This window comes from Bison bison, unplaced genomic scaffold, assembly GCF_000754665.1.
Source record: "Bison bison bison isolate TAMUID 2011002044 unplaced genomic scaffold, Bison_UMD1.0 scf7180017864041, whole genome shotgun sequence".
In the NCBI taxonomy this organism is placed as follows: domain Eukaryota; kingdom Metazoa; phylum Chordata; class Mammalia; order Artiodactyla; family Bovidae; genus Bison; species Bison bison.
This window is the reverse complement of record NW_011494613.1, coordinates 3,695,059-3,714,468: the sequence shown is the minus strand read 5'-3', so window position 1 is coordinate 3,714,468 and position 19,410 is coordinate 3,695,059. Positions and strand designations below refer to the sequence as shown.

The following is a 19,410-nucleotide window of genomic DNA, read 5'->3' as shown; positions in this document are numbered from 1 at the left end:
CACACACACACAAATCCCATATCCCTGTACAACACTATAAGTTAGGAAAAAAAGGACCACAACAGGAAAATAAAACATAAGTTAGAAAACTAACACTTTTCATATAAAAGCAGAGTAAGGGCTAAAGAGAGAAGTGAACTTTGAAAATAAAATTCTAAACCATACCAAAAAGGTTTAAAAACACAGTTATACTATGAAAAGCTATAAGGAAAGAAGAAAGAAGATAAAAATCAGCTTTTCAAGAAGATCCAAGATTCCAGATGCTTCGCAACAAATTCTCAAGCTGGAAAGGACCCTGCAAAGTGTGGTCCATAGACCGGTGTTGGGGTCTGAAGTAAGTTAGAAAAATCTTAAAAACTGCTCCTTCACCAAAAATAGCTTGAGATGCTGATTAGACATGCTGCTACTCAAGGTAGGAATCTCTTCTCTAGTTACAGAATGGATAAAAATTTGACTCCTTTGAATTTGAATTCAAAGGAGTTTGAAACCTCCCTAAATTAGGAAAAGCTATTTTTAACAATACAGCTTGCTGAATCCAATTCCTTTACCACTCAATTTTCCCCCAGCACACCACAGTCTGGCTTCTATCTATCTCCCTCTTTCCACGAGGTCAGTTTTTGGTAAGGCTAAGGGTGTTGTCAAGTCCAGCAGACATTTTCTAGCCCTTTCCTTCCACAGCGTTTCTGTGGCACAGATGCCCTTGGTCTCTCCTTCCCCCTTAAAACTCTCTTTGTCCTTGAAACAGGGAGTCTCCCTAGTTTTTCTCCTACCTCTCTGATCATTGTCTATCAGTCTTCTTTATTGGACTATTTTTCTTTCTATTTCCCAGGGATTTGTTCTCAGTTCACTTCCACTGTGGGTGAAGTGGAGCACTGGGAGCGCGGTGGCCAGGAGCCCAGACCTCAGGGCCAGACGTCCAGGCTCCACCACATATTAGCTCCACGCCCTCAGGTGAGTAACTAAAACACTCTGACTCGATGGAAGCAAAAAATCAAACTCTACTTTCAGTGCTGCTATGACAGCTAAGTGAGCTAACAGGTAAAGTACTGAGAACAATATGTAGAATATAACAAAGACTCAGTTATACTGATACATCTTAATTTTTTGCCAGTATCTGCAAATGGAGAGATCCTAGCCCTCAAGCAATACACCATGAATTTTACTGTTTGTGACTTTTGAGAAGCAATTAGATCAAGACTGTGTAATCCATCTCATCCCAGAATGGGAGCTGTTCTGTGCTGTGGCTAAGTGCAATTTAAGGATCCCTTAAAAAGGCAGCAGAATTGACATTCCTCTGTGAAAAGCTCAAAGAATTCACTCCTGAACAGGAGGCTGGACTCTCAGTCATTACAAATGAGGCAAGGGAATGACTCAAAGCAGGGCCAAGACTTCCTTCAAAAAGTAATTTAAGTTTCATTTTAACTAACCAATAAGTCCTCAATAAAAACTACACAATTCAAAATCACAAAAGGATGACTTCAATCAGGTAGAAGCTAACACCTACCTCAGCTAAAATAAATGAACTTAGTAAAACACTATAGTATGGCTAACTGTGAACAATGTAACTTTCTATTACAGCTTTAAATATATACTACTTAGGAAATGAAAGCCTATATATTTAACGAGGTTACTAGAAGAACAGGGGTATTATCACCCATGGAGTAGTTAGAGAACAAAGATGCCTACCACAATGGATGGCCTTGATTTAACAACTGGTCTAATTTCCTCATGCACGTGTGTGTACATGATAAGTCAGTCAGTCATGTCCGCCTCTTTGCAACCTCATGGACTACAGCACACCAGGCTTCCCTGTCCATCACCAACTCCCAGAGCTTGCTCAAACTCACGTCCATCGAGTTGGTAATGTCATCCAGCCATCTCATCCTCTGTCGTCCCCTTCTCCTCCTGCCCTCAATCTTTCCCAGCATCAGGGTCTTTTCCAATGAGTCAGTTCTTCACATCAGGTGGCCAAAGTATTGGAGCTTCAGCATCAGTCCTTCCAATGAATATTCAGGACTGATTTCCTTTAGGATTGACTGAAGTCACTTCAGTCATGTCCAACTCTTTGCGACCCCATGGACTGTAACCTGTCAGGCTCCTGTTCATGGGATTCTCCAGGCAAGAATACTGGAGTGGGCTGCCATTTCCTTCTCCAGAGATTTTCCTGATCCAGGGACTGAACCTACTTCTCTTCTGTCTCCTGCACTGGCAGGAGGGTTCTTTACCACTAGTGCCACCTGGGAGGCTACAATTTATTTACTAGCTTCTAGATGCTTTCTCGGAGAAGGCGATGGTGACCCACTCCAGTACTCTTGCATGGAAAATCTCATGGACAGAGGAGCCTGGTAGGCTGCAGTCCACGGGATCGCTGAGTCAGACATGACGGAGCGACTTCACTTTCACTTCTCACTTTCATGCATTGGAGAAGGAAATGGCAACCCACTCCAGTGTTCTTGCCTACAGAATCCCAGGGACAGGGGAGCCTGGTGGGCTGCTGTCTATGGGGTCACGCAGAGTCGGACATGACTGAAGCGACTCGGCAGCAGATGCTTTCTGATTCAAATTGTGTTTCTAGAATTTCAATAGACTCTATCCCTAAATCTAAAATTCGTTCAGAACCATACCTGTAAGTTCCCTCATACTTGTAATTAATTAGAAGGCTGACTCAGTTATTATTGAAAAGTCACCTGTAGTTCATGATGCATCCAAATGGGGTTTAAAACCATTAAGCTACTAACTAATCACAAAAGAAGCCAGAACACATACATGTTTTAACCCTCTAGAGATTATTTGGTTTATTGAAGACCCTTCCTCCTGGCCCTAAATCTTCCATCCATAGTCAGAAATAAAACGGGGAGGAGGGTGTACAGCAAATAGAAGAATTTTCTCCACAAAAAAATACCACAGAGCATACAGAAATAGCTGAATAAACCACTCTCCAAGTCTGCTGTCTCTGAAGAGAGCATGCACTATAAAGCCTAGGTATCCAGTCTATCAAGACAGAGGACAGACTATATTTTAGATCAAATATTTGCCCAGCTGATGTGCCCCTAGTTTGAAGAAAAAAGAGCCATACTTTTTAAGTATGATCAAAATTCAAACTACACTTTAGATCTAACCAAACAGTCTTATACATGATATCCATAGAGTTATTAGGGACAAATAAGCTTAAAATGTGAGAGTTTCCTTCTCACGTGGACCACAAGCAGTTATGGAAACAGAAAATTGCCCTGGGCATTGTGTGTGTCTTAATCTCATTAACTAACTCTCTAGCACACAGAAACATTGCCAAAACCCAGCTGGAGAGTAGTCTGAGCTTGACAAAGTTTAAGGTAACTTACCCTGACCGTCAGCCTTGGAAGACATTAGACTCCCAGCTATCTGAGGTCTGAGCTATGATGATCTCATTCACGCTTTACACAATAATATCTTTGATAATTCTCTGTCCCAGAATCTAACTTCACCTCTGAAGTCAACCAGCCTCATCATAGGGGTCAGCAAGCCAACTGATCTAACTCGGGAAAGAATGAAGGCAATTGCAGTAGAAATAGAATGGAAATGGCATGTGTGAGAAAAAACTAAGAAGCAAAACTGACAGAATTAGATGACTGATTAGAGGAAGCTGAGGAAGAAAAATCATGATTGATGCAATATTTTTACTCAGGTGACTCTAAGGAATGACATCTTGAGTTTGAGACAGGGTTTCTAGGAAGAAGAGCCGGACGGGGTGTAGAAGATACAGAGATTAATTCCGTTTTGAGTCTAACCACTTATAAAGCATCCTGTTTTAGCAACTGATAAGTATGGGTTAGGAGCTCAGAAGAAAGGTAGAGGCTGACATGCAGCATAAGCCATAGGTATGGATGTGCTTTCTGAGTAAGGAAATATAGGGGAAGAGACAGGAGTGTGATTCCAGGCATTAAAGAGCTTTCCTGGAAGGAGGAGATAAGAGACTAACTCAGAGAAATGGTTGTGGAGTGACACAAAGCCATACTGAATTTGTATAGAAAGAATTATATACAAAGCAGTATAGAGTCAAGATCTCACTTTAAATTTAACCACAAACTTCAAATGAGAACTTAAAGTTGTCTGGTAGTCCTGCTATACTTCCCTGGCATGTTCACACTACCACTCTCTAGAACAATTATTTCACATGTTCTCTTTCCTCTTCAAAACTCCTAGCCACACGTCCCCCTTTTTGCCTATCCATCCTCACTCTTAACTGGTAAATGATACTCATATCTAATGGAAAAACTATAATCAATAAACAGAAATGCCTACTATCAAAATCTACCTATCAGACTTCCCTGGTGGTGCAGTGGATAAGAATCCACCTGCCAAGACAGTGGGCACGGGTTCCATCACTGGTCTGGGAACACTCCACATGCCGAGCAGAACCTAAAATTGTGTGCCACAACCACTGAGCCTGCGCTCTAGGGCCAGTGAGCCACAACTATGGAGCCCACGTGCCACAACTCCTGAAGCCCCCACGCCTAGAGCCCACGCTCCGCAACAAGAGAAGCCACTGCAGCGAGAAGCCTGTGAACCACAATGAGGATCTGCCCCCATTCACCGCAACTAGCTGAGCACCGAAGAATTGGTACCTTTGAACTGTGGTGTTGGAGAAGACTCTTGAGAGTCCCTTGGACTGCAAGGAGATCCAACCAGTCCATCCTAAAGGAAATCAGTCCTGAATAGTCATTGGAAGGACTGATGCTGAAGCTGAAACTCCAATACTTTGGCCACCTGATGTGAAGAAATGACTCATTTGAAAAGACTCTGATGCTGGGAAAGATTGAAGGCAGGAGGAGAAGGGGATGACAGAGGATGAGACGGTTGGATGGCATCACCGACTCGATGGACATGGGTTTGGGTGGACTCCGGGAGTTGGTGATAGACAGGGAGGCCTGGCGTGCTGCAGTCCACGGGTTCACAAAGAGTCAGACATGACTGAGCAACTGAACTGAACACCGCAGCCAGAGAAAGCCTGCACAAAGCAACAAAAATCTAGTGCAATCAAATTAAAAAGCAATTAAAAAAAAAAAACTATCCATCTACAGCAGCGGTACTCTCTTTTGTACTCTGTGCGTTCCTTCACGACATAATGGATAGTGTGACCTGCTCTCTTCAAAGCCCACCCCGGAACTTCCAAACTTTAGACCCATCAAATTCTGAAAGATTTTGATCCTAATTATCCCTATCACTCTCTCCTGCACCAACAATTTCTCCTTTTCCACCATATTCTTTCATTAACATAGGAGCATGAATCAATATCCCTCATATTTAAAAAAATTAAAAATAGCAACACCTTACTCCACTCCACCCATCACCCCATTTCACTACTTCTCTTCACAGGAGAATTTCTTCAACTAGTTGAACTGTCTAATTCTTCACCTCACATTTTCTCCAAAACCCTTTCCACTTAAGACTCTGGTGCCATTGCTATTCCAATGATGTTCTTCCCAAAGTCATCAAGGATTCTCTCCATCGTCTCTCCTGGACTTCTCAGCAGCATTTGACACAGGACACATTTCTTAAAGCACTTTATTCTTGAGGTGATATGTGTTCTCCTGTTTTTCTTCCCATCATCCTGGCTGGATATTCCCTTCTCAGTCTACTCTCTGGCATCTCCTCTCTGCCTCACTTCTAAACACTGATGTTGCCCCAGAGCTTGCTCCTTAAACCCCTTCTCTCCACCTACATTATCCACCCAGGTAAACGTCTATAGTCCCACACACATGTTAATACTGATATAGTACTGCTTACATGAGGTGGTATTAGATGTTTATCACACTACTAATATTATATTATTTTCTATTTCTTCCTCCAATAAAATGTAAACTACATCATAAAAGAAGACTTCCTTGTCTCGTTTAGCTCTGTATCCTCAGGGTCTTCATTAACTCCTAGCAGATGGCAGGTACATTATAAACATACGGAGATTAAAAGAATGAAGAGCTAAGTGGAATCAGGAAGTACTTGCTCAACTTTTCCAGCAAAATGCAAAGGACTGTAACCTCTCAGTAGATAAAGGTGTCCCAAAGATCACTTTTAAGGGGTATGGTCACAATATCGAGTGGTAGAGGAGAATACAGAGGTTATAGATCTCAGAAAATGCAAGCAATAAAAACAACTTTTTAAGATGAGTATGTTATCTTAGAAGCAAGGACTGTGAGAAGTTCTGAGAAACACAGAGCTTGTGATAAAAGTCTTCCCAAACCAGGCTACACTAAATAGAACAGACTGTAAAGTCCTTTGCAATAGCATCAGAGGTAGCTCAACTCAGAAAGTTACCATGGACCATCACCCTGTTTCCCACAGGAATCTCTGCTTTTAGTCCAGGAGAAAAAAATTATCTCACTCAAATGTAACTAACAGAAAAGTAATTTGCCTGCCTTCACTGCAAAAACCAAAAATAAAAAATTAACAGATTTTCAGAAATAAAATAAAAGTGACCAGAAAAAAGTATTGCTACACTGCAGATAAAAATTATAACATTATAAAATGAACTAGAAAAAACTGGTAAGAAATTGCATTTAATTTTTTTAAATTAAATAAATAAATAATCTATCTTTAAAAAGAGGTGGCCAGGAAGATATGTCATGGAAATGGCATAGAAAAGAATTTTAAAGAAACCTGAATTGTAAGGTCCACAAGGGAATAACAAATAGAAAACACAGTAAAGATTTAGAAAGTGTTAGTCGATCAGTTGTGTCTGACTCTTTGCGACTCCATAGACTGTAACCCACCAGGCTCCTCTGTCCATGGAATTCTCCAGGCAAGAATACTGGAGTGGGTTGCCATGCCCTCCTCCAGGGGATCTTCCCAACCCAGGGATAGAACCTAAGTCTCCCAGGTTGCAGGCAGATTCTTTACTGTCTGAGCCATCAGGAAAGCCCAAAGATTTAGGAGAGAGATGCAAAAGAAAATGAAACAGAAATTAAGAGATTAAAAATTGCTTGAAAAAAAAAATAACTAGCATATAGAAGTCAAAAGCATCCCATTTATAATAATTGGTATTCACTGCCATTGAAGAAAATGAAAATAGTGAAACAGAAAAATTCTTACACTGAATTCAACAAATTTTCTGGAATCTAAATATTGAAAATGCATACTCTGTACTTACAACTTGACCCCAAAAGGTCAATTCTAACAAATACTTGAATAAAACTTTTCATTTATAAAAACAAAAAAAACTTTGGTGATTCTGACAAAAAAAAGTCATCGACAACAAAAATCAGGTTTGCATCAGACTTTAGGTACCAACATATATAACACCAAAAAATAGTGAAAGACACAAGACATTCAAGGAAAGAAAAAGTGAGTCAAGGATACTAAATCCTGACATGCTGTCTTAAGACATAAAGGCTGCAGGCTAACAGCTGTGAACATGAAACAATTCAAGGAATGTGAACCCTTTCTCAAGACTCTATTTGTTGTGGCTGTTGTTCAATCACTAAGTCATGTCCAACTGTTTGTGACCCCATGGACTGCAGCCTACCAGGCTCCTCTCTCCATGCGATTTTCCAGGCAAGAATACAGTGGTGGGTTGCCATTTCCTTCTCCAGGGGATCTTTCTGACACAGAGATTGAACCCGGGTCTCCTGCATTGGCAGGTGGATTGTTTACCATTACTGACTGAGGGAAGTCCCCAGGACTCTACTAGAAGACCAATTTTAGGGCACCAAAAGATGATTGGTTAGAAGGAAAACTTTGGCAAAAAGCCTGGTGAGGAGAATTAAATATATTCAACTGAAGAACTAAGACTAAAACAAAAAGTAAGGATGAAAAAATAGTATGCAAATATTAAATCTTCTGGCAGCATAGGAATAATGAAGAACAAAATGGGAAAATACAGAGAGAATGGAAAGCAAGTTAATGTGACAAGTTTGACAAGTTGACAGAATAAGCTCAAGCATATTTAAGTATACAAATATAAACCTTTTTTAAAAGAGAAAACTATGAACTAAAAGTGACTAATGTGTGAAAGGGAGAAGTAAGAGGGAAAGATATTAAAGGGTCATTTTATTGTTCTTCATAGCAAAGAACTTCCCTGGTGGCTCAGACCATACAAAATCTGCCTGCAATGTCGGAAACCCGGGTTTGATCCCTGGGATGGGAAGATCCACAGGAGGAGAGCATGGCAACTCACTCCAGTATTCTTGCCTGGAGAACCCCCATGGACAGAGGAGCCTGGTGGGCTATAGTCCATGGGGTCACAAAGAGTCAGACACAACTGAGGGACTCAGCACAGCACACAGCGCAGCACAGTAAAGAAACTAAAGAATTAAGGAAGTAAGGGTACAAAGGCATTTTTATAGAGGTAATCACTAAAGCAAAACTGCAAGGAGATCAAACCAGTCAATCCTCAAGGAAAATCAATACTGAATATGCATTGGAAGGACTGATGCTGAAGCTGAAGCTTTAAAACTTTGGTCACCTGATGTGGAGAGACTATTCACTGGAAAGACTCTGACGCTGGGAAAGGATGGAGACAAAAGGAGAAGGGGTGGCCGAAGATGAGATGTTTAAATGGCATCACCACTCAATGGACATGAATTTGAGCAAATTCCAGGAGATAGTGAAGGATGGAGGAGCCTGGTGGGCTGCAGTTCCTGAGGTTGCAAAGAGTCGGACATGACTCAGTGACTGAACAACAAAGCAAAACTATAAACCTTCCTAAATGCTAGGAAAAATTCTAAATTTTTAAATAAAACAAACCACAGAATAAAAATTTAAATACATGTAAACAGAAAATACGACATAAAATAACAGAACTAAGACCAAATATACTGACTATGCGAAAATATAAATGGGATACTTATTAAAAGATAAATATTTTCAAATTTTGTCATCTAAAACAAAATCCAACTCTACACTGTAGGAAAGAGACAAAACTAAAACAAAGAATTTTAAACACGGAAAATAAAAGGAAGGACAAAAATACCAAGCAGAAGCAAATCAAATTAAATCAGAGGTCCGGATCTTCATATCAGATAAAGGAGAATTTATTCCAAAGAGAAACAAAAAAAAGCATTTGTAACACTGAAGATTACAATTCATAATGTATATATAATGTGTATTAATATCTATACATGAAATACTATATTTCATAAGGTGGGAATTAAACAGATATAACTGGAGAAGGAAACGGCAACCCACTCCAGTATTCTTGACTGAGAAATTCCATGGACAAAGGAGCCTGGAGGGCCATAGTGCATGGGGTCACAAAGAGTTGGACACAACTCAACCACTGCTGCTGCTGCTGCTAAGTCACTTCAGTCGTGTCCGACTCTGTGCGACCCCATAGACAGCAGCCCACCAGGCTCCCCTGTCCCTAGGATTCTCCAGGCAAGAACACTGGAGTGGGTTGCCATTCCCTTCTCCAATGCATGAAAGTGAAAAGTGAAAGTGAAGTTGCTCAGTCGTGTCCAACTCTTAGCGACCCCATGGACTGCAGCCCACCAGGGATTTTCCAGGCAAGAGTACTGGAGTAGGTTGCCACTCAACCACTAAACAAGAACAAAAGAGATATAAAGAAACCTACATAGGATCACACTAATTATAGGATACTTGAATAAACCTTTCTCTGTAGAAGATAAACCAAATGAACAAAATAGTATGAATAAAGATTAATTTAAATATAATTAATAAGGTATATCTTATACATTTCAACACTATATGCCCATGATAGAAACTCTTTTTGGGAAGGCCCCTGGAATATTAAAGAAAAAAAAGTCATCATGTATTAGACCACATTAAAACCCAATAAATTTCAATATTCACAAAGATAAAAATCCTCCCTCCTGAACATTTTAAGTGCTCCATCAATTTATCCTTTAATCAAAGGGGAAATTTGGCTAAAGTTTCAAGTGCAACATTTTGGGAAAACAAAAATAAAAACATTAAACACCAAAATTCAGAGGATACTGCTGAAAACATTACTTGGGGGAAAGGCATAACCCTTAACAACTTACCACAATATAAGTGAAAGAGTAAATAAATAGATTAAGCTCTGACTCAACAAATTAGACAAAGAATATAATAAAATTGAAGATAAAGAGCAAAAGAGTAAACAAAGATTTAAAAAACACAACAAATGTTTGATTCATGTAATGTATTACAATTCGAATATAATACATTCAAAATATAAAATATCATCTACTAACCCAACACTTTCATTTCAGACATTATGAACTGATGCTGAAAAAAAAGACTCTTGCCATAAAAACCAGAAGTAACATACATATCTCCTCACCCCCAGTCAAGTGCTCATGTGACTGAAACTTAAGGTAGAAATTACTATGAGCTAGACAATTACATCCGGAGAAGGCAATGGCACCCCACTGCAGTACTCTTGCCTGGCAAATCCCATGGACAGAGAAGCCTGGTAGGCTGCAGTCCATGGGGTCACTATGAGTCAGACAGGACTGAGGGACTTCGCTTTCACTTTTCACTTTCATGCATTGGAGAAGGAAATGGCAACCCACTCCACTGTTCTTGCCTGGAGAATCCCAGGGATGGGGGAGCCTGGTGAGCTGCCATCTATGGGGTCGCACAGAGTCGGACACCACTGAAGCGACTTAGCAGCAGCAGCAGCAGCAATTACATCATGAAAGACAGTCTGGAAGAAAGTCTGAGATTTTGCTAAATGGGGGCAAAAAGCAGAGAATTCCAGGTGGGAAGCTGGCAACCATGGACAGCAAGGAGACTGCAGGCACCTGGAGAAGTCCAAAACAATGTTTACTGGACAAGTGTTGAGCGGCTGATAATAATGAGAAGAATAAATCCACAGAGGTGTAAACATTTAATACATAATTATAAGCATTCTTATGAAAGAGAAAATCTCCTAAAGAGCTAATGAATGCCTGAGACATAAGGACTGCATTTTGAAACTATATGTAATGAAGAAAGCACTTAGTGTCAAAAAGAAAACGAGAAGGAAAACTCACATTACCTGGGAAAATTGCCTGTGATGAAAGTAGATATTTCCTGCATTAAAGTAAGCCAGCGAGTAAGTGGGGTTTAAAGAAATTGCTTCTTGATAGTCTCTCATTGCGTTCTGTTGTTGACCCATAAACTCATGAATCACACCACGATTTGTTAAGAATTCTGCTGTAGCATTGATCTGCAATATAATATAAGAGTAGTTAGTGTCTGGGAATAGTATTTATCTCCGATTTCATGTCTGCAAAAATGGACATTATGAAATCTCTTTGTGGGAAGCTAGTGATTTTATAGGGCAGGTGAAACCCTACTAGAGCAAACATTTTGACAAAGGACTCGGCATGAAGTTGGTTCAATGCCAACATTTTGTTGATTTGGTTGCAATAAAACAAATAATCTTAGTGCTTTACTCAGTTCCTTTGCAAAGAATGGGGCTTAAGAATAGATGCATGAGGAAAAGCTTGTCTGTTTAGCTCTGTTAAGCTGGAGGAGAAATTTAAAAGTTAACATGTTTATTTGTCCTATGCAGTATAGCAATTACCTTTCAGGTCTTTCCTTTTTCTGATCTCAAATATTACAATATCTACCCAAATATACAAAAAAAAAAAAGAATCCAAAATCGAGAAGACAAAAAGCAGATTTTCTGTCTCTGAATTTATTTGCCATTTCACTATAAAAAAAGCTGGGGATTTACATTATTCTTTCTTTAGTTCCTTCAAAGCCAGAACATTATTTTTTTAATTATAAAATAATATTGATGTATCATGAAGCTATAAATTTGCATGTACTAAGAGGAATCAACATTTATTAGAAATGTATTTTCAAAATTTTAAATACATTTAAGTTAGAAAACTGGCAAGCTATAATAACTCTCTATTCTGCGAAACTCCTGGGGGAAAAAAATACAAATATTATTTTTTCTACAAGTCACTTTTAAAAGGCAACAGAGGACTTCTTACTTCATCTTATTCACCGATGACATTAATTTACACTAATGATAATATAAATGGATTTTTACCTTTATGGCAGCATTTATATCCTGAAATGCAGCAAAATTATCACCCATCTGAAGACAGACCACAGCTCTTCCTTCATAGGCTAGGTAGCTCTTTGGATCAACTTCCATAGCAATGGTAAAGTGGTTCCAAGCTTTCTGGAATTTTCCTTGGGCCTAAAATAATTTTCCATTTACACCAAGTAGGAAATTGTCCATATCATGACAAATGTTTATGATTCTAACTTAAATAAAGTCTTTTAGTAAGGGTATATTTATATTGTGCTAAATCTAAGATATTTTAAACAAGGAAGTAGGCTGTACTGTGAATACATTCAAATGACTGATTCCCCTGAGTATTTATGCTGAAATTTTTATTAGTTGAAATAAATCTGATTATCAGTCATCTCTTAGACAGGTCTTCAACAACATAAAATCTTGACCCCCATGGAAACACCAATGCTTCTGACAATCACTACAAAATTTACATTGAGTTCTGAAAGCTCAGTTGGTAAAGAATCCACCTGCAATGCAGGGGACCCCAGTTCAATTCCCGGGTTGGAAAGATCTGCTGGAGAAGGGATACGCTACCCACTCCAGGATTCTTGGGCTTCCCTTGTGGCTCAGCTGGTAAAGAATCCACCTGCAAAGCGGGAGAGTTGGGTTTGATCCCTGGGTTGGGAAGATCCCCTGGAGAAGGGAATGGCTACCCACTCCAGTATTCTGGCCTAGAGAATTCCATGGACTGTATAGTCCACAGGGTAGCAAAGAGATGGACATGACTGAGCACCTTTCACTTTCACTGCACACACAGGCAGGAATCGTTTATTTGCTTGGCATTGAAACTCTAGTTATACATATTATACATAACAAAATAAATATGTGCTCAATAATTAAACAAATAAACTAATGGTATAAAGTGAAAGTGTATAAACTATACAGTCCATGGAATTCTTCAGGCCAGAATACTGGAGTGGGTAGCCTTTCCCTTCTCCAGGGGATCTTCCCAACCCAGTGTTGAACCCAAGTCTCCAGCATTGCAGGTGGATTCTTTACCAGCTGAACCACAAGGGAAGCCCATCATGGTATAAAACCTAGCTGTTAAATTGCACCAGTGTCTGGCATTTTAGGATCACTATACACATCCCATGAAAAATGCATACAAATCAACCAAGCAGGTATTTATACCAACCTTAGTACCAACTGGAAAAAAAGAGAGAAGGTTAGGAGAGGGACACTGTTAGCAGAAAGATGTCAGTATTTCCTAGAGAAGGCCAGTTGACAACTAAATAAATCATCACAGAAAGGCAGTGAGTTGATAAATTCAGCACAGTCCAGGGCCTGTCTTTTATTCCTGTGGGCTCAAAAACCCAACTTGCCAGTCTCAGAAGCTGATTCTCACGTAAACCAATTGACTCTTGAATAAAACTAATACAAAATAAAACTTAGAGTTAACTAGACACTGTCTTTGGGAGAAGGCAATGGCAACCCACTCCAGTTCTCTTGCCTGGAAAATCCCATGGACAGAGGGGCCTTGTGGGCTGCAGTCCATGGGGTCGCTAGGAGTCGGACACGACTGAGCGACTTCACTTTCACTTTTCAGTTTCATGCATTGGAGAAGGAAATGGCAACCCACTCCAGTGTTCTTGCCTGGAGAATCCCAGGGATGGCGGAGCCTGGTGGGCTGCCATTTATGGGGTCGCACAGAATCAAACATGACTAAAGTGACTTAGCGGCAGCAGCAGCAGACACTGTCTTTAACCAGTAAACTTCTCCCTCACAGTAAATTATGTGAAAATCAACATCACCATCACATGTTCATTTGATAAACAAGGAATTGAACTTGTCTGGTCCTGACAACATCTGTTTTGCTCTCTTCCACGTCTCTAGTGCTAGGCACGTAGAAGGGGAATCTGTTTCGTATTTATCTAAAAAATGGTCACTCTTGGCCCTAAATAGGATTTGATGGGGTTTTCTAGCTTTCATTTTTCAGTCCTTCCTTTCCTGATTCAATTCCTCCTCATACTGACGAGTTTTTCAATTCTCCTTCAGCTTGATATATACCCAGTGAGATCTTCATAAAATACAGATCTGATGTCAGTGCTCTGGTGAGTTATATTCACATTTTTAACTGACCTAGACCAGTTACAATGACCTTCACCTCCAGTCATTACTCAGTTCTGCAGTCTTATCCCACATCACTCTCCCCTTGTCCATAACATTCTGTCTCCTTTAAGCCCTCTGTCTCTTTCTCACCAAATGAGCTGGTCCCTCTCTGTGGAACACCGTGTTTTAAGCCCCAACTCTTACTCCTAATTACTAGTTTTTCATACCTCGATTTAAATGTTAATTTCTCAAAAAGTCTTTCCTCATCCCCTCAAATAAAGCTGTTTCCTTCATATAAACTGTCCTAAAACCCATCCTTTTTTTTTTTTTGTACTTATCCTGAGTATAATTAAGTAATTATTCATGTGCCAGCTTGATGCTTATCCCTTCAATAGGTAGTAAACTCTACGAGAAGAACCCAGTGTCTTTTCACCACTGTAGCCCTAGGCCTAGGTCAGTCCCTGTCCTGTACTAGGTGCCCAACAAATGCAATGAACGATGACATTAACACATGTCTTTTGATTGCAGTCAGTTCTAGCTGTTTTGGGAGTCACCCTGTCTCTAAATTGACTTTGCAAGTTTCTACTGTGATCAAATAATGGCTAATTTCATGCTTAACTCTCAGAAGGCAATCTTATTTCCCTTATTAATCAGTTCTTGGGCATACCTCACTATAACCAAGCCACAACCACCTCCTAGTCTTAGATCAGCCAAATTCATTTATTTTTTAAATGAAAAAAAAAAAAAAACTCAACTTTAAAAGACATTGTAGATGTCCATCAGCAGATGAATGGATAAGAAAGCTGTGGTACATATACACAATGGAGTATTACTCAGCCATTAAAAAGAATACATTTCAATCAATTCTAATGAGGTGGATGAAACTGGAGCCTATTATACAGAGTGAAGTAAGCCAGAAAGAAAAACACCAATACAGTATACTAACACATATATATGGAATTTAGAAAGATAGTAACAGTAACCCTGTATGTGAGACAGCAAAAGAGACACAGATGTATAGAACAGTCTTTTGGACTCTGTGGGAGAGGACGAGGGTGGGATGATATGGGAGAATGGCATTGAAACATGTATAATATCATATAAGAAACGAATCGCCAGTCCAGGTTCGATGCATGATACACGATGCTCGGGGCTGGGGCACTGGGATGACCCAGAGGGATGGTACGGGGAGGGAGGTGGGAGGGGAGTTCAGGATGGGGAACACATGTACACTTGTGGCGGATTCATGTTGATGTATGGCAAAACCAATACAATATTGTAAAGTAATTAGCCTCCAATTAAAATAAATAAATTTATATTAAAAAAATAAGACATTGTTAATAAGAATTTCTGAAAATTACCATAATTTAAACATACTTTTGCCCATTGTTTAATTTAATTTTATTTTTTTTTAATTTTATTTTATTTTTAAACTTTACAATATTGTATTAGTTTTGCCAAATATCGAAATGAATCCGTGTTACCTGTGTTCCCCATCTTGAACCCTCCTCCCTCCTCCCTCCCCATACCCTCCCTCTGGGTCGTCCCAGTGCACCAGCCCCAAGCATCCAGTATCGTGCATCGAACCTGGACTGGCGACTCGTTTCATACATGGTATTATACACGTTTCAATGCCATTCTCCCAAATCTCCCCACCCTCTCCCTCTCCCACAGAGTCCATAAGACTGATCTATACATCAGTGTCTCTTTTGCTGTCTTGTACCCAGGGTTATTGTTACCATCTTTCTAAATTCCATATATATGCGTTAGTATACTGTATTGGTGTTTTTCTTTCTGGCTTAAGACACAAAAAGATTACTCCTTTCCTTTTCATGGAAAATATAACACATCTAGCACTTTCTTCCAAGAATATCACTCCATATTTTGTCGTCCACATAGCTCAGTGAGCGTATGGGTCAGGTCAGTGTCCCAGAAATCACTCAGAGACACGCTTGATAACACAAAGAACAACACTCTTCCAGCTAGCTGGAAGGACACATGCCTGTTCTCTTGGCTTCCAGTGTGTTCTAATTCACTGCCATTTGGAAGATGACCTGAATTCAGAAGTCCCTATACAGTGGTTGTCTGGTCCATCACATAGGTCATGTCATTACATTGTCTATTCCCTTTAGCTTTTCACTAATTTAATAGGATAAAACCTATGGAGCCCAGGTGTAACTAGTGAAATAAATTTTAACCAGATTTTTACATGTGAAACTCACTGGGAAAGTCTTAAAAGTTGTCTATAAGAGTGGTATGTATAACGGGGTGAGGTAGAAAGGGGCACAGGCAATAAGGCAACTCAAGTTCACAAGATCTTCATCTCACTATCACACCAGGTTCCTGGGTTCGCTCCCCAGGCAGGCTCCCTGTAACTCATCAAACCCCTGCTTCCCACTGACACTGTGAAGACTAATAAGAAGATAAAGGTAAAATGTTCACGGTGAAAGCAGCATTGTGTATACCCATCACCACTGAAAGGTCAAATATAACCTCTTTCTTGTCCAGAAGGTGCATTAGCGGTCCAAAATGTGGTCATATGATATTACCTGCAAATTATAGCCTAAACAAATTCTGGCTTTTGTATAGACTGGATTAAAATGCAGTGCTTTCAGAAAGTCCTTCTGTGCTTGCTTGGTGGCCTCATCATGTCCATATTCCATGTAAGAATTTCCCCGTCCAATGTAAGCATCCAGAAAACGTGGATCAATTTTCACAGCCCAGGTGAAGAAGTTGACAGCTTCTTCAAACTCTTTATTCCTGAAAAGAAATGAAAATATTAATGCTTTCTGGTGAATTATCTAAGTGCTTTCCTGTATATAACCTTTACATAAAGGAATGCATTAACTCTTAAAAAAAAACTTTAATTTTTATTAACATATGAACTATCATAAGAACTATTGCCATGGAGAAGGAAATGGCAACCCACTCCAGGATTCTTGCCTGGAGAATCCCATTGACAGAGGAGCCTGGCAGGGGGTCTCAAGAGTCCATGGGGGTCTCAAGAGTCAGACATGACTTAGCAACTAAACCACCACCACCAAGAACTATTGCCATACGACCTAAGGCAGTCTGATGGGGTTCTTTGAAGATATTGGTAGAAGGAAAGAGGGGAAGTAAGAGCCTTCTTTTTAGCAGAATACATTGAGATGATATTCTAGAGTTCTTTCTTCAGAATTATAAAAATCTAAATGGCATTCTTGAACACAGTTATCAGTGGACAGCACAGAAAAACATACTATTATTAATAAAACACACCATTTAAATCATTAAAATAAGTTCATTGTTATATATTTAATATGTCCTTTATAATGAAAGGAGCTCAATTTTTTGTCACACGGGAATTCTTACTTCAGAACTTCTGTAAAGGCAACCCATTTCATTTTGGACACCGAAAGAGGAGGGGAGAAAAAGAAGTGAAATGCATTTTATTATTAACTTGTGAATATATATGACTAAATGATAACTCTGTCTCTCTATCTTCCTTGATTAGTCTCCTGTGGTTAGGTGAGGGTTGTTGAAGTAATCAAACATTTATCCAAGGGTATATAAAGTCACTTTGCCATTTCACATGCAAATCTAATAAGTATTTTTAATTTCAATTAATATAGAGAGTTTAGAATTTTTTAATAGAATGAAGGAGCTAACACTGAGTAACTACTTACTTACCAGGCACTGCGCTGAGTGTTTTACATATACTATTTCACTTTTATTTTATATTTAATATTCACTTATATTTTTATACAAAAAATATAAAATAATTTTTTATTATTCTTCCAACACTTCTGTAAGCTTGTTATAATTTTTTTATATTTTATAGATTAAAAGAATATCATGACTCAGAAAAGTTTGCACATATTAAGTAACATAGTAGATAGCATGCTAAGATTGCACAGAGCAAATATGTGGGGTTCAAACCCAGGTGAGTCAGACTCCAAAATCCACGCTTTCCCACAAATCATCCCTACCCACATTCTTCACCTTTAACTTACTTGTGGCTGGCGCACAAGAGCCGGTGTGGTGACCTCTCAACAGTGGAGTCAGAAGAAAGGCTTGGAGTTCAAAACTAAGCCTGAACATACAAATTAATACTAATTTTTCAAAACTGCTAGAAGGATCATATGACAGCATGTGAAAAACCCTTAGCACAGAGACCCTCACCCAATAAAGATTATTTTCCTCCTTCCATTCTTTTCGTTACTTCTCCAAAAGGTTTCAAACTTTAACAAGATGCATCACTTGCTTTTCTAACTTTTCCTTTATAAAAATACACGGAACCCAGGGTAACTGTTCTAGAAACTATCCTCTCTTAGATATCACTCAGCATTCTCTTAAAATACAGTTTCCCAAACCTCAGCCCTTCCTTCATGACAGTTGCCCTGTGTCCCAACTACACCTATCATTTATTGAGTATTTCTCTTTAAATCACTTTTTTACTTAAGTAAATCTATTTTTTAAAATAATTTAAATACCACAAGTACAAAATCAATATCTCATGTCATAAACAGAAGGCAACCATAAAGATAAATAAATATTGGAGTTGGATAGTACGGTTTGCAGAAAACTAAATCATGAAGTGTGGGGAAGATGCTAAAGACTAACTCTTTTTTTTTTTTTTTTGATTTATGTAATCAAGACTTTCTTAAACAAAGACACATCTTAGGAATATGATCTGTACAAACTTACAGTAGTGTAAGACTGTTCTATACATCAGTGTCTCTATTGCTATCTCGTATACAGGGTTATCGTTACCATCTTTCTAAATTCCATATACATGCGTTAGTATACTGTATTTATGTTTTTCCTTCTGGCTTACTTCACTCTGTATAATAGTCTCCAGTTTCATCCACCTCATTAGAACTGATTCAAATGTATTCTTTTTAATGGCTGAGTAATACTCCATTGTGTATATGTACCACAGCTTTCTTATCCATTCATCTGCTGATGGACATCTAGGTTGCTTCCATGTCCTGGCTATTATAAACAGTGCTGCGATGAACATTGGGGTACACGTGTCTCTTTCCCTTCTGGTTTCCTCAGTGTGTATGCCCAGCAGTGGGATTGCTGGATCATAAGGCAGTTCTATTTCCAGTTTTTTAAGGAATCTCCACACTGTTCTCCATAGTGGCTGTACTAGTTTGCATTCCCACCAACAGTGTAAGAGGGTTCCCTTTTCTCCACACCCTCTCCAGCATTTATTATTTGTAGACTTTTGGATCGCAGCCATTCTGACTGGTGTGAAATGGTACCTCATAGTGGTTTTGATTTGCATTTCTCTGATAAAGAGTGATGTTGAACATCTTTTCAAGTGTTTGTTAGCCATCTGTATGTCTTCTTTGGAGAAATGTCTATTTAGATCTTTG

At 39.1% G+C, this 19,410-nt stretch overlaps 1 protein-coding gene across 1 annotated transcript in view; it reads right to left on the bottom strand.

Annotated features, from left to right (window-relative positions):
• The window catches only part of LOC104985251 (tetratricopeptide repeat protein 6-like), a 64,590-nt gene that overhangs the window by 1,238 nt on the left and 43,942 nt on the right, over positions 1 to 19,410 (bottom strand). Inside the window, exons 11-13 of the mRNA XM_010835324.1 lie at positions 16,597 to 16,807; positions 11,966 to 12,118; positions 10,958 to 11,128 (exon numbers count right to left, since the gene is read on the bottom strand). Coding sequence (XP_010833626.1) covers positions 10,958 to 11,128; positions 11,966 to 12,118; positions 16,597 to 16,807 — 535 coding nt within the window. The remainder of the gene's footprint in view (positions 1 to 10,957; positions 11,129 to 11,965; positions 12,119 to 16,596; positions 16,808 to 19,410) is intronic.